At 37.8% G+C, this 14,971-nt stretch overlaps 1 protein-coding gene across 1 annotated transcript; it reads right to left on the reverse strand.

Annotated features, from left to right (window-relative positions):
• Nucleotides 1-2,399: 2,399 nt before the first annotated feature.
• On the reverse strand, nucleotides 2,400-3,615 carry LOC139712803 (alpha-1A adrenergic receptor-like). Its single transcript, XM_071624595.1, has one exon. It carries the CDS (start codon nucleotides 3,613-3,615, stop codon nucleotides 2,458-2,460), a length of 1,158 nt encoding a protein of 385 aa, XP_071480696.1. The 3' UTR covers nucleotides 2,400-2,457.
• Between the last annotated feature and the right edge of the window lie 11,356 nt (nucleotides 3,616-14,971).

Genomic DNA, 14,971 nt, shown 5'->3' on the forward strand with positions numbered 1-14,971 from the left:
CTTTTACTCGGGGAATGCCCTGTGAGAATAATGTAAAACTAGTTGAACATTCACGGCATGACACTTTGCAAATTGGACACGACCACCGTTTTCATGGCATGAAACTTTTGCTTATTGCCACTGGCATTCAGTGCATTGTAGACTAAAACTTTTGCAAGCATTTTACTTTCACGAATCTTGGCTCCTCACGAAATCCGTGAATGTTCCATGCATACCAAAAATTTCTGGGTTTACAGTAGTCTGCTACATTGTAGATACTTTCTCATCATTAATACTTGACTGTTTCTGGATCTTTATAACAATAAGAAAAATATGCATTTAGGATCCTTTGCTGGAGAAAATAATAACTTTATTGCAATGTTCCATTGATTGCTTTCCAAATATCATTCATCAAAAAGAAATGTCTTGCCCTTTTGAAAAGGGACAAATAAATATCACATGCTGTCAATCCAAAGGAAAATTACACACCTTTAAGAGTAGAAGAATGGGCACTCCCATTAGTCGTGTGAAAGCCAATTCCACTGCCATTTAGCATGATGAGAAATAATGTGGATCCAATAAGTCCAGGACAGGGCTATCTATTTGACCAATTCACCCGCTCATTTCACACTTTGCATTTTTGAAGTCTGAAGTAAACACATATTGAATAGATTACCCATGTGATATAGTACACTACTTCCCATTTGATGTTAGTTTTTTTGTCTTTTGCATGTAAACCTTTTGTGTAAAGGGTGACTTGCTGTAGCATATGTTTCAGTTTCAACACAAATATACACACAATCATATAATGCATTTGCCTTTGTAACTTGATCCATCATGACATGAAGTATGACAATCATACTAGTCATTAAATTCTTCATTGAAATTTGTGGATTGCACTTAAATCAACTATATACAAACAAAAACTTGCACAAATGCACAGCTATCATGACATCTACACAAGTACAGGTAATGGCAAGCCACATTTCACAAGTTTTTTTCCTTATTTAGATATTCCCAGGTAGCTACATGTGGCTCTTTGCTTTAACTTGTAACCAACAAGAAAATAATATACTCCGAACAAGAAGGGGGAAAAAAATGTTGCTTTCAAATTTTACACAGCCCGACCTTTGTTTGGAGATTCCAAACTGGACAGCAAGAGAATGATAATAATAATAATAAGAAGAAGAACAACAACAACAACAAAAATGATATCTACCAACTGGTAAATGTACATTAGTTTATAGTTGCTTTTTTTCCTTAAGAACAGTATGATTTTTTTGAAAACAACAAAAAAGGTGGCACAATTTTTGCCCCCATTAGTTATGCAGAAGAAGGCACCTAGTTGTAGGTGTGCAGTAAGGTTCAGATGAAAAGGCTTCAATGAGACTGTACAGAGCAGTTTTAATCGCTACTGTAAAAGTGGATATATTCGCATGACTAATTTTCCGCGCTTGGCCGGGTAAGAAGAGTTTCGCATGTTTTTAAATCCACGGAATCAAGACATCATGCACAGGAACATGTGGCAAGCAAAAATATTTGCGTGCTTTTATTTTCGCGCTAGTCTCTGGTTGCACGAAATGCGTGAAAATTTCAACACCGCGAAAATTTCCACTTTTACAGTATTTTCAATCCTCTGCAGATGCCTTATTATGATTTAATGATAACAGACTAGTACTGTATTCGTTTTGTAGATTTTCAATATCCAAGCGTCAGATGGTTGGCCATTAGAAGCATGTAGTGACTGCAGCAAAATTACAGTGAGTCTCTTCAATGTTTGCAAGTTGGTGCAATTTCAAATGTACACATGCAGTCATCATTACCATGTGGTTGTCATTACCAAAACCATGTTGTGATTAGAATTTACACAATGGCTTCCAGATACACCCCTCATGAGATGCAGAGCCTACTTGTGAGGTTGAGAGAGAGAGTGACCTCAGCCATCTTTCCACCTCTAGTAAGAAATCATGAAAAATGACGACGAGATAAGATGCATAAATACCATTTTATGCTGGATGATAACTCCACCACAGGTGGCTTATTGCTAGAGAATGAGTTTTTAGATCATCATCCTCAACCAATCTCATCAAATTCATCATCATCCTCATCAATCATGATGCGTGGAGGATGTATACAGTTTGTTTGCACACATTTCATAGAGGATGAATTCAGAACATCCTTTTCTCCTTTGAGATCTTAATATGCACCATGGGCAATCCAATGGCCCCATAGAATAAGGTTTGCACTATCCAAATACAGTGTCATGCACTGTAAAACAAGTAGTTACTTTCTAGCAATCTTCCATAGTCAGTTGATTGTAGAAGTAATGCGTGGAGAGAATAGTCCATCCTCAATAATGGAAGCAAGGAGTTCATGTCTTCAAATGCACACCAACAGCCCAAAACTGAATCCAGGTGGTATTTTAAAGTTTGACATAACATATTCAGTCGTTTTTGGTACAAATTCCCTAAACATACTTCAGGCGAAACGACCATCTGTGCTGCTGACAGCTGTTGAGTAGCTGGAAGGTCCTGTTGACAGAACGTTCTTGAGCCATGCTGTCTGCATCGGAATCTCGCTATACTGGCACTTGAAGATGCACTTGAAGATGATCTTGAAATGTGGATGCTTGGATGCGTACAAGATGGGGTTGATGCAGGCATGGGACATAAAGAGCAAGGCGAAGTACGTCCCACGCATGTCATAGATACCAGTCGGGAGGTGGATGGTGTATGGGAGAACACAGATGAAGAAGGTCACCACGACCAGACAGAGGTTCTTGGTGATTTCTATTTGCTTCCTGCTGATGCCATTCTTCTTGGACTTTCTCTGTTTCAGGGTGTTGTCCCTCCCATTAACACCATTCACAGTGACTGCACTCTCCTCTTCAGCAGCATCCGTGGAACCATGCATCTCATTCTCTTGCTTGCCCTCCATCATCCGCATGTGCCTCCTCACAAAGACGTATATGGAGATGTAGGAGAAGATGATGATCACCGTAGAAACGAAGAAAGCGATGGCGGCGATGCCCTGGAAGATCAGGGCGTAAGCGTGTTCCGAGTTCCAAATACAGACCCTGAACTTCTCCCGGTATCCGAGGCCGCCCAGGAAAAACTGTGGTGTGAGGAGAAATATGAAAGGGAACACCCATGTGCTTGCAATCATAATCGCTACTTTCTTTTGCTTATACATTTTCATGTACTTCTTCCTGGGCTTTGTTATCAGGATGTAGCGATTGAGTGCAATGGCTGCGAGGTTGAGGATTCCACAGGTGTTTGTGATGATAGCCAGAGCAGCGATGAAGCTGCAAAACCAGTCTGCCAGTGGCCAGCCATCTTCCGCGATAACTGCAACCGCATGAAACGGCAACACGCAACAAGTGAGGAAGTCGCAGACGGTAAGGTTGACGATGAAAGCGTTTGTGACATTGTGGAGTTTGCGGGACAGGGACACGGCGAAAAAGACCAGGATATTGCCTGTGATGCCAACGAAAGCGATGATGGAAAATAGTGTTGATACAATTATAACATGATAGTAACCATACTCCTCATACACAGAGATCACTCTATCAGAGTCATTGCCTGCAGGCTCCGTCGAAAGGATGTTGTCATATGTCACCGGTGCACCTGTCTCCATGGTTCCTTCTTGTGAATTCTGTCACAGCCTCTAGTATCTGAGTAAGAGTTGTAAAGAAGAGACAAAAAGAAAGAATCATGATTGAGTTCAGAATCAGTCTGTATTAGTCATTATGTATGAAAAGAAAACATGGAATTTGTGTATTGAACACTGCTCTGAAATCAGAGAATGCAGGCATGATAACTTAATATGAGTTCCATATTCATTTGATTACAGTTTAGGAGTTGATATTGCACATCATAACACAGAAGTAACTGCAATCTTCTCAAGATGTCATTATGGTATATTCTTTGATGGAGATTTTAAGCTGCGTTTTCACCCATCGTTTTCTCAAGCAATTAGTAAAGGAAGAAAATGGATCTACGTTCTTTGGGATTCAAAGGGTCATAAAGCACAGACATCATGCAATCTTATGCAACTCGACTGTTACAGGCATATTATATGAAGTGTCATTCTCCACTAGCTAGTCCATGAAATCTTGTCCAAAGAACACACACACACACACACACACACACACACACACATATGTATATAACTACACAATTCTGGTATGCTTTAGCATGAACTGTGAACGTCTAAAATCCATTTTGACTATTTGTGGCATCACACGTGACCTCTCAATAAAAAGGTCTTACTTTTGTAAGGTAAATTGAGATAAAAAATAGAATGAATAACTTATTATAGTGACCTGTCTTCCACATACAACATTAAATGCTGTATCCTAATGATTCTGCTTCTTTCATAAGACCCATCACCACCTACACCCCACCCCCTCCAGCATTTTGTTACTGAAAGCAACTATTTCTATAGACTGATAAGTATTTCAAGTGTTTCCAAACACACTACAGCCTAATCTGCTATGTGTACACTGTTACAAGAGTACAGCAACACAGAATAAATGTTTGCCTTGACCAGTAAAGCAACAATTGGGAAGTACAATGTGATACTTGTATATGTAGCAGACAGTCAAATCACTGCTAGTTAGGATTCCCGTCAGAAGACCAGAAGCAAAAATCAAATAATAAAACAACAACAACAACAACAACAACAACAATAACAACAAATGAAAAATGAAGAAAACAAATCTTGGTGTTATTTGGAAGAAAAGTGATTGTAGACCACTAGAACTCTGCTCAACACTTCCAGCATGCAGATGAGTTGAAAGGTTTGGATGGCAGCAATAATCACACTCTGCCAAGGGCAGAAAAGCTGAACTCTTACCCAGCTATGCAATGCTTAAATGTCAAAGTCTCACTAAAGATGATGTTCGAGGATGAAATGTTTCGGTGTCCAGGAGATTCCCGAGTGATCCAAGCATTAAAACAGAGACATTACTGGAAGACAGCTGAAACGTCCATGCCCATCAGCACGTGTGGCCTGTGTTAGCCACTGGACATCACCACCAAAATCTGAACTGTGAAGACTCCCAACTGAACACCACAGAATGTCAACCAATCAATTTCTCCGACAACATGTCTTGCTCATGCATAACCCATGACAGAGCAACATCCGAATGCGTCAGGCTAGCTCTGACAAGGGAGAGTCAAATCATCTTCTACTGACCCAGGCTAGAGCAGAATCAATGACAAGGGTAAAACAGAGAGGGCAATCAAACCAGAAACCCTGTCATCTATCGGGCGCCAGATCCTGGTTTACGGTGGACTCGGTCTGTTCCCATGAAACAGGAACCACCATTTCCTCACAAACAGGCTCTGAATTTTAAAGGTACACTTTGTACCTAACAAGAAATTAAATGAATATTGGAAAGTCAAAGAAGAAGGGAAATTCCATATGTGTAATTTTCATCAAATTACTTTGAAGTTGTAATAGAGGTGGGCTATAGAGGGTCAATTTTAGGTCATATTTTCAGAACATGCTCATCACACCTTAGTTTGATGACTTTTTGCCTACTGACACCATTTTTGAAAAAAAGAACGAAAAAAATGCAAAATCCGGGGTGCCCCGGCCGAAATCGTAAAAAATCCAAGATGGCCGCCGTTTTGGCTTCAAATAGACAATTTTGGCTATAACTCAGCTATTTTTTGGTCTATTGTGATGGTTTTGGTGTCTAACCCCATGTTTTAGGGGTCAAGGAAATGGATTATCTTGATAATTTTAGTGGAAAACCTAAGCTTTTACATGAAACTAACCTTTTTCCCATATTTAGGGTTAAATTTCCTTCTCCTTTACCCCTACCCCAACCGCCATATTTTGTCTTTTTTCCCCGCATTTTTTTTCAAGTCATGTTAACTACCATACTTTTAATAACAAGTTCTAGCAATCCATTTTTTTTTCTACCGACAATACAGCAAGAAATATACAAATAACTTACGGTATATAAATGTACAGTATGTGTCATGCCAATACTGGTACAGCTGTATGTGGCTGGTGCATTCAGAATGCATGGTAACTGTGGAACCAGTATTAAATACTGTATCTGCTTTATAGTGTCCATTAACATTTTGGTCCTAAGACCTTTAACAATATAAATAAATAAATATAATAATAGATAATAACAAATAACTTACATTGTAACTTGTAATGAGTAAACATGGAATACTTTGTGAGTTGCTACATTACTGACAAAAAGTTATGAAATTTCTGCGTACACATCATAGTACAGATTGTTAAGAGGATGACCTACATGTATCATCTCCTTGTCAAATTTTCATATAATTGTGACCAATAATACTGTTCTGGAATTTGAGATCCCAAAACTATTCTCATTGTTTGTAACATATTAATGAATCTTGAGTTGTTCTTCTTTGTTTAACTTACCGAAGTTAACGCAAACATGGAAAAGCTCTGTACTTGAATTCAGTGTATTTAAATGTTATAACAAATGATGTTCAACATTTGTCATTTGTGAAGAAATTGAAATATTTTGCTAATAGAAAAAGAAGGTTTGAGCAAGAAATGAAGTTAAGAAATGCTTCCATTTATTTTACCAACAGACAATATTGTTGATGTAAATCAATATGTGCATTCCAGAACATCATAAAATGACCAAAAAAAAAAAAAGGTTTTCTGTGAAATTTCGTTTCTTAGAAATTTAGTGTCAAATTCAGGTTTCTTTGATTTTATTTTGAACTATATAGTTTATTCCTATCATTACATACAGTGTATCATATCATAAATTATATATTGTTGATGTTTTATACGGAATGACTGAAGAATTTCTTATATTAATAATTGGAAGGAATAAACTTCTTTCTATTTATTTCATAGTCCCCAAGATTTGAAAGAGATTTGTATAAAGTTTAAGAACAGAATTCTGAGGTGGGCTCATCATTAGCTTCTGTCATCTGCTTATTTGGTTTAGACTGTTACCACTGTTATATGAAGTAAAAGATTAACTTCACAATCCCATTACTTTCCTCATATATATCTGATGACAAAGAAACCTATACCATTTTGTGTGTCTAGTGACCAAAAAAAAAAAAAAGAGAGAAAAAGAAAAAGAAAGGGTGACATCAAGTGTATATGATAAGGATTATAGTACACCAGCTATTTTACGGTCTATGTGTTGCAGTCTTACAGATATCATTTTCTGATATATTTGTTAATGTCATATACATATGTGTACATACTCACACAATCCTGCTTTGAAAGCGGTTTACAGTTCCAGAAATGTTACACTCTAGAACCTCACTTTGGACAAGTTAAAAAATAATTTGTGAAGCCATTTAAACTTGTATGCCTGGTTATTTGTTTCCTGAAACTGCAGAATGACATAGTGATTAGATTTACCTTTACATAAGTACTATTACATGTGAAAGAAATTTGAATTCCCTTTCTTATATATAACGCCTCATAGGTTTTCTGAGTGTCATGCCAGGACAAACAGACAAAAGGACAGACACGTGAAGTTGATTACCCAATGGTGTGTGAGTGAGTGTTCTGTCACAATCTGCAACGTCGAAAGTACCGGTACACTTACTTTAATACTGAAATAGCCGATTCAAAGCTGATATCAGTGACGTAACCCACTGGTTTCCCCGAGACATTGCTTCATGATATCCAGAAAAAAAATCAGCCATTAGCAGAGACTTTCCAGAAGTCAAAGTCACTCTAAAGAATGATGATGGACAGATGCGGGCAAGACCATCTCAATCAGAGGAGCGGACCCAAGAAAAAGAGTTTCAACGTCTTGCAGCCTGCTTCACAGTAGCAAATTGAAAGGTGTTTAGTGAGGAAGAGGTGAAGCAGTAAATCACACATGAAAGAAAAAGCCCAATGATCCGCAATACCGCCGCAGTTGTGCTCTTCAAAGTTAGGACCACAACAAGAAAAGAGAGGCACCGTGATTCCTATTCCGCCTTCTTCAGTACGTCTGTCGCCACAGCTGTGATTGGGGGATTTAGCTTCCGTGTGAAAGTGAGTTTTACTCGAAACCTATACCCAACTTCCTCTTTGCAAGAATACCAGTGAACAGTGATTTGCAGAGGAGAGGAAAACGATAACAACCGACAATCAAAGAACCTACCAGCAACAAGAAACAACCGAAGCTCCGGTTGCCTTTTGCCTCACAACCCACACCTAGCAGAAGCTGACATTCAAAGTCTTGTTTGTCAAATCTGCTGGCAGGGTACAGGGCCAGGTGGTAAGGCTAATTTCCTTGAATTGGCTTGAATCTCCCTTGAACACAGCCATTCATTATTTCAGTGTGCATTTTAAGAGCATTTAGAATATGCACGATACATGATATTCTATTTCCCCTAGAGTCTCTTTCATTTCATTCGTTCAGGGAAAGGAAAGGTAAAGCTGACTGGATTCCCAGAGTATTTTCCAGTAGATCCCTTTTATTTTGTAGCCATATGTGACCCTGCATTACAAAACCAACAAAAAGTCACCAACCTGGATTTTTAATGAAGGTATATTCCGAAAAAGCAGACTCTAAGCATTAAAAAAAATGATGTATACAATGCAGCTAAAAAAAAAACCAGACCTTCCTAACCTATCAAAATAATGGAAATAAAGAACACACCCTAGAAGAGTCTTAACTGAGAAATGAGGCTTTTAAGTTTAGGGTTTATTCAAGAGTGCAATCTCATAAAATTGCGTGCTGTGCAATGAATAGGACAAAAACAGGATGTCAAACCCTGTGATAACCATAATGAAGGGATTATCAGATTACACCCATTAAACATACTCTATTCATGACTGATACTAGCTTTGAATACAGTAGCACTCTCCTTTCAAAAGTCATCAGAATTGAAAGTGAACATGTGTAAAGATTTGGTATGAAATGAAAGGGGCTCTCTAAGTGTATGTCTAATAACACCATTCTATAAAGTGTTCTGCAAAAACTGATAGTACAATTTTGGCAAACTTAAGAATCACATAGAAGAATTGCTCTTTCAGAAGATATAAAAACTGAAAACTGACTAGGTTTAGCTTGTATGTCATCCATTCTGTGCCCTCACACAAAGTAAGGGTTCATGACTTTTTGTTGGTTTTGTGAGGCATGTTCACACATACTGTAAAAGTGGATATTTTCGCGCAACTAATTTTTCGCATTTGGCCAGGTCATAAGAGTTTCGCATGTTTTTACAATTCTATGGAATCAAGATGTCACGCACAGAAAACATATGGCAAGCAAAAATATTCGCGGGCTTTTATTTTTGCGGCAGTTTCTGGTTGCGCGAAATGCGCAAGAATTTCAACACCGCTAAAAATTTCCACTTTTACAGTAATAGTTTGTGAAAATGTAGCAGAAACGGTGCATGCGAGTAAAACTTTCTCCAAATTGTGAAATTTAATTATGGATTTATTCCTGACTACCAAATGAAAATCAAATGTGGGCTATTTAGATGAAATTATACAAACTGCATAAAATGCAATAATATAGTGACTGTGGTATATTGGTCCTTAAAGGTCAAATTCTCAAATTCTAAGCATTGATCACGTATCATGCCTTTCCTTACTCTGTATATATATATTTTTTTTTTTTCAATGGAAAGATAACCAAACTACAGTGTATCAGGGCATTGATCTGCTCTATACCAGACAGAGGATATTTACCATTGGAGTTAAAAATAACTGTTGTATCCATAAACAGATGACATAACCCATGATAGTACTTATAGATAGATAGATACTTACTACTGTTGATAAAGCTGAGAAAAGCATTTTCACATATCAGGGATACTATAATTTCATGTTTTGTTTTGTTTTTGTATATCGCACATAACTTTTGGAGGGTCTCTATGTGCTGAAGGTATTTTCAGAGCTTAAAAGATAAAGACAAAAATAGACACGACGAAAGGCTAGCTATGTGAAAGTAGACTATTCTGTTATCAGGGATTATCTAAGAGGGGCTTTTTTCATATTGTGTTCCACCTCATTGCTGAGCATGTCGGAATATCTAGTACTCATTTCCACACCAGGGAGTAGCTGCTTGGTTGTTCAGGAATGACACATAGATTCAACTCAGCTTTACAGTTGCTGCCACTGTTGCCACAATGGTTGCCATAGCTTTTATTTGAGTTGATTCACACAATTTTAGTCAACGTGTCTATAGCCATCTAGGAGTTGATTCTGTAAAGGGATAAGAGTGGAGATTTTGGCCATGCAGAAGGTCTTAACCCGTTGAGGACAGACTGATTTTGCTACAACATGCATTTCCCATTGACAACTGCCCGAGTATACTCTGGACTCATCCTCAGTGGGTTAAAGGGATGGTATAGTATTGGTGGAGATAAGGATTGGGCTTTTAACTTTTTGTGAGATATCGAGAAACCACTTATGAAATAGTACCGAGCATACAATTTTAAGAGGAATTCAAAGATTATTAGATGAAAATCGGTTTTGGAATGGTAGAGACATCCAAAAACAAAGTAAAACAGATCCTAATAAAAGGTGGGTCCCACCTTTGATTACAAATGCTCTGTTTGGGATATCTCAGCCATTTTAGAACCGCTTTTCATCAAATAAACATTGAATCCCTCTTGGAATTACATGCTCTTTCATATTTCATGAGAGGTTTTTCATTAGCTCACAAAACAATGTTAGAAACCTGAAGTTAGGTTTCAACCAAAACTATGCACTCTCTTTGAAGACTGTGACATTTTGTTCATTATATCAGGTATCCCCTGTCAGCAGTTGAACACAATCAACTTGAAGGAAAAAAAAAATGTTATGCAGGACAGAAGAAAATAAATATACTCTCTAAAAAAAATCTAGTGAAAATATTCACTTTTAAAGGAGTGAATACAATAAAGAGTGAATTTTGAGTGAAAATGTTCATTTTCACTCATTTTGGAGTGACCTCAGGGATCACTCGAAGATTTTGGAGTGATCCCTGAGGTCACTCCAAAATGAGTGAAAATGAACAATTTCACTCAAAATTCACTCGAAATTCACTCGAAATTCACTCGAAATTCACTCTTTTTTGTATTCACTCCTTTAAGAGTGAATATTTTCACTCAATTTTTTTTAGAGAGTATGAGGCATTTAATTTTTTTCTTTTATGTACCAAGTTTCTCCTGTATTAAATTCTAACAACTCATTGGCACCTGCCCTGTCAGGGGTCCTATACTCTACTAACGATTCCTTTTACTACCATAGAAAAGTCACGAGCAAACATTGAGCTCTGAAAAAAGGAAGGAAAGACTCCAGCCAAACCTGTTTGAAGCTGACAACAGAGTTTATGTTGGCCTGCTTTACAACAGAAATAATCATGTTCTTCTCTACCCGAGATGTGGAAGAACTTAGAGCTACAAACTAACATGGAAACAAGGGGAGCGATTTTGGGAGCTAGCATTATACATGCCAGAATGGCTAGTCTACACAGCAGATGAAGATTCAGACCCATGTTGCCTTTAGCTATAAAGGTGACTGTCGACCTTGTGTCAAAGGGCATTGAATAAATGGACATTCAACCAAGAAGAATGTTGGAGAGAAAGACGAGAGAGAATACCAAGAGATTCTGTGTAATAATGCTGCTGCTATTACCTCTTAGTTTTCTATTGTGATGCTGAAATCACTTCAAACATGTATCAATTACCCCAGTCAGTGGAATAACACCAGCTATTCCTGGCAGGTATGCTCCTTAGATAGAGCATTAAGTTTTGTTTCCATTATCCAATTATACACCTTGGTGGAGTGGAGCACTGTGGATAAAGTGTCTTGCCTGCACATGGATACAGGTAAAGCGGGGTTCCCACTATCACGATTGGCGCCACGATTGAAATCGTGGTCTTAATCGTGCAGCAAGCGTGATGGTCTTATCAGATTGTATCAGATCTTAAGGTCAATCGTGGCAATCGCGTTAATCGTAGGAAAATTTTGGACGGTTCAAAAATTTTCTACGATTAACACGATTAGTTTTTGATCGTGATCATGGCATCAGATCGTCTAGGATCGTATCCAAACGCAGCAAATCTCTTCTAATCGTGCTTCTTAATCGTGTTGATCGGGATCGACTTTTTCACTTCACTTCCGCTTATTATTATTATTATTTGCCCATTTGCCCTTATTTTACTCATAAATTGATTTATTTTGTATTCTGATAGGTGGTAACCTGCATCTTTAGATTATTATTTCCAAACGGTAAAATGTATGACGGTGTGAGGTTTAGTTGTCGTAATTTTTAAGGTACATTATCAAAATCATTTTTTTAATGATTTCATAAAATGAAAGTTGTATTACAGATTATTAGATGTGTTCATACATTATGTTAATGATGTTTTCATTAATGAGTTGCTATTACCATTATACAGACACACAAAACAGGATATGGGATAACTTTTGTAACGAAAACGCAAAAATAAAATTGCAGTTGTGTGTCTGCACGTATTGACTAGCGTCAGTACAAAGATTAGAATAATTTAATGAATCGTGCTTGAATGGGTACATATCAAAGGTAAATGGTTAATTTTTAAAAGTATATTACACAGTATTTTTTTTTGGGGGGGGGGGGTGCAGTATCCTGCTGTTTGTGTATTGTACATAGTAATTAAGAGTTGTTGTTTCATCAGCCATCGTTTGACCCCTTTACATCTATTTTGACATTTTTCGATGTCTTTTTTTGTATGTTTGGTAGAGCATAATTTTAGAGGAAAACAGTTATTTTCAAATCTCATTATTACTGCAAATGTAAAAGTGACCATTGTCGTGGATGTGAGATCACTCGTATGATTATGACAATGAAGATCACTCTTATTATTTTTCACAGTTAGTTATTCAATAAATGTAGCAATATACCCCTGCGAAATAATTTTGCGTAAAACCTCCTTTTTGTTAAAAAGTGACATCATTTTGATTAGGCATATGATACATACACTTTGCGAATATGAAATCGAACACATAAGCAATACTATACATTCGGCCAACTTTCTTATATCGAGCGTATATAACACATAAAACTATGTGACATAACATTCAAAATCATCCCATCCTCTTTCTTAGCTTCCATTTCATCATAAAATTATTTTCTTCATGTATTGGAGAGAAAGGTCATTTTTGTCTTGCTGGTTGTTTTTTTCTGGGGAAGAGGGGCAATCATCTGATCTTATGTATTTGGGTTCGTTATTTCATTTTTATTTGTGAGGGGGGAGGGTGAGCATGTCAATTTAATAATCTATTAATTTCTTTACATTTAATATTAGACGAGGGAATATCTGAGGTTATGGCTGGCCTGGGTGCTGCTTTCTCTCTGATAACATAATCGTCATTAGCAAAGCTGCAAAGGTTACGTTGTCATCATCGTCAACCTGTCAAGCCTTGGCCTTGCCATCATCAATGGTTGTGGATAAGATTAATAGGCCTAATCACTCTGCATAATTTAAGGGAAACAATGAAATCTATCGTCAGCCGGACTATAATATTCCCATTCGGGTCCAATCGCGCCTTAAATGGGGGTCGCTTCTGATCCCGATCGTAAAAGATGTCGTATCTTATCTCAGCAGCCCGTATTGGTTCGCGGTATTCGTATTGGAACGTATCAGTACGTTGCTGCACGTACCAGATCGGGGATCCTGATCGTAATGGTCATGTTAGATCGGTACCAATCATGAACTCAATCTGGACAATCCTGTCGGATCGTATTTGAACGGCAGACCAGATCGTGACAGATCGTATCGCTTGAAATAGACCAATCGTGACCATATCGCATCCAAGCGTACCAACACGTATTGACTCGCATAACCTCGTATCCAAACGTGAAATTTCAGACGAGTTCAACAAATTTTTCACGATCAGTTGCGAATGTCCAATCGTGGCGTTCGCAATGGATCGCACGATAGTGGGAACCCCGCTTAATCAGAGCATAAAGTGTAAGTTTCATAAGGCCCATTCACACCCAAGACTTAGTAGTGTCTTAATCATGATTCAGTTGCCAAATTTTCTTCATGCCTGTTCAAACACAAGGAAAATATCTCACTGTCTCAACTGTGCATGTCTACACAGTGAGTATAGAGTCTGACATTGGATGGAGAGATCTTTGGATTTGATGGCACGCAAGACTTTTCACTTGATCCTCTTCTAGTGATGCTCTGATCTGCAAATGTCTGGTCACTGGCACAAAACAGGATTAACAAGTCAAAGTCCGAGAATCATTCATGTGGAAGCAGCACATAGACCTCCAATGAATTTGTAGCTACAGTGTATGTCATAAGAAAGCAATGGAACAGACAGACAGCAAATCCAAGCACACATTAGGTGTTTGCATGAGGCGGTTGAAATCATGGCACAAAAAGAATTGTTGTTGGTGTTGTCTTTTTCTCCCAAATTGCATTCAGACACACCTCACTCGTAAATTATTGGAACTATAAATTCCCCACAGAGTGGAATATCTCCTATGAAATTAAATGCAGTGCAAATAATCATAATTAGAAACTTTTGTGTTTACAGTAACTGAAATAAAAAAACAACAACAACAGTCAGCAGTCGCATTATGATTCAAAATCATATGTGTATATCTGATCTGTGTTGTATGGGAACTGTATGGGAGCTTGAGGTGAAGTAGCCATAGCATGGTGAATGTGCCTATTTGCCAAGTCTTCTCTTAAAAGTGCATGTTGAAGTAAAAGTGACAACATGGGAGTATAATGATTACAGACAATCCAGTGCTCAAAGAGTCCCAGCAGTCATTGCAAGCTAGGATAAAGTTTCCCCAAGGGAAATCTATAAGGAGTCATGTCTTGCTAGTGGGAAATGAGCTGGGGGGGGGGGGGGTATGGACATGAATTGGCCATCATTCACAGCAACAGCAACAACAACAACAAACCCTGTCTGCCTTGTCAAGGACTAGGGAAATGAAAAATGTGATTAAAAGTAATGGTAACCCTCCTATTAAAGTAAGTTTCCGTAGTCCGTCGCTTTTTTCAATCAGTTCTCTTTCATAGTGTCCTTT

Source organism: Diadema antillarum, unplaced genomic scaffold (genome assembly GCF_040938485.1).
Source record: "Diadema antillarum isolate AM-2024a unplaced genomic scaffold, OU_Dant_1.0 seq00001860_RagTag, whole genome shotgun sequence".
NCBI classification, from domain to species: Eukaryota; Metazoa; Echinodermata; class Echinoidea; order Diadematoida; family Diadematidae; genus Diadema; species Diadema antillarum.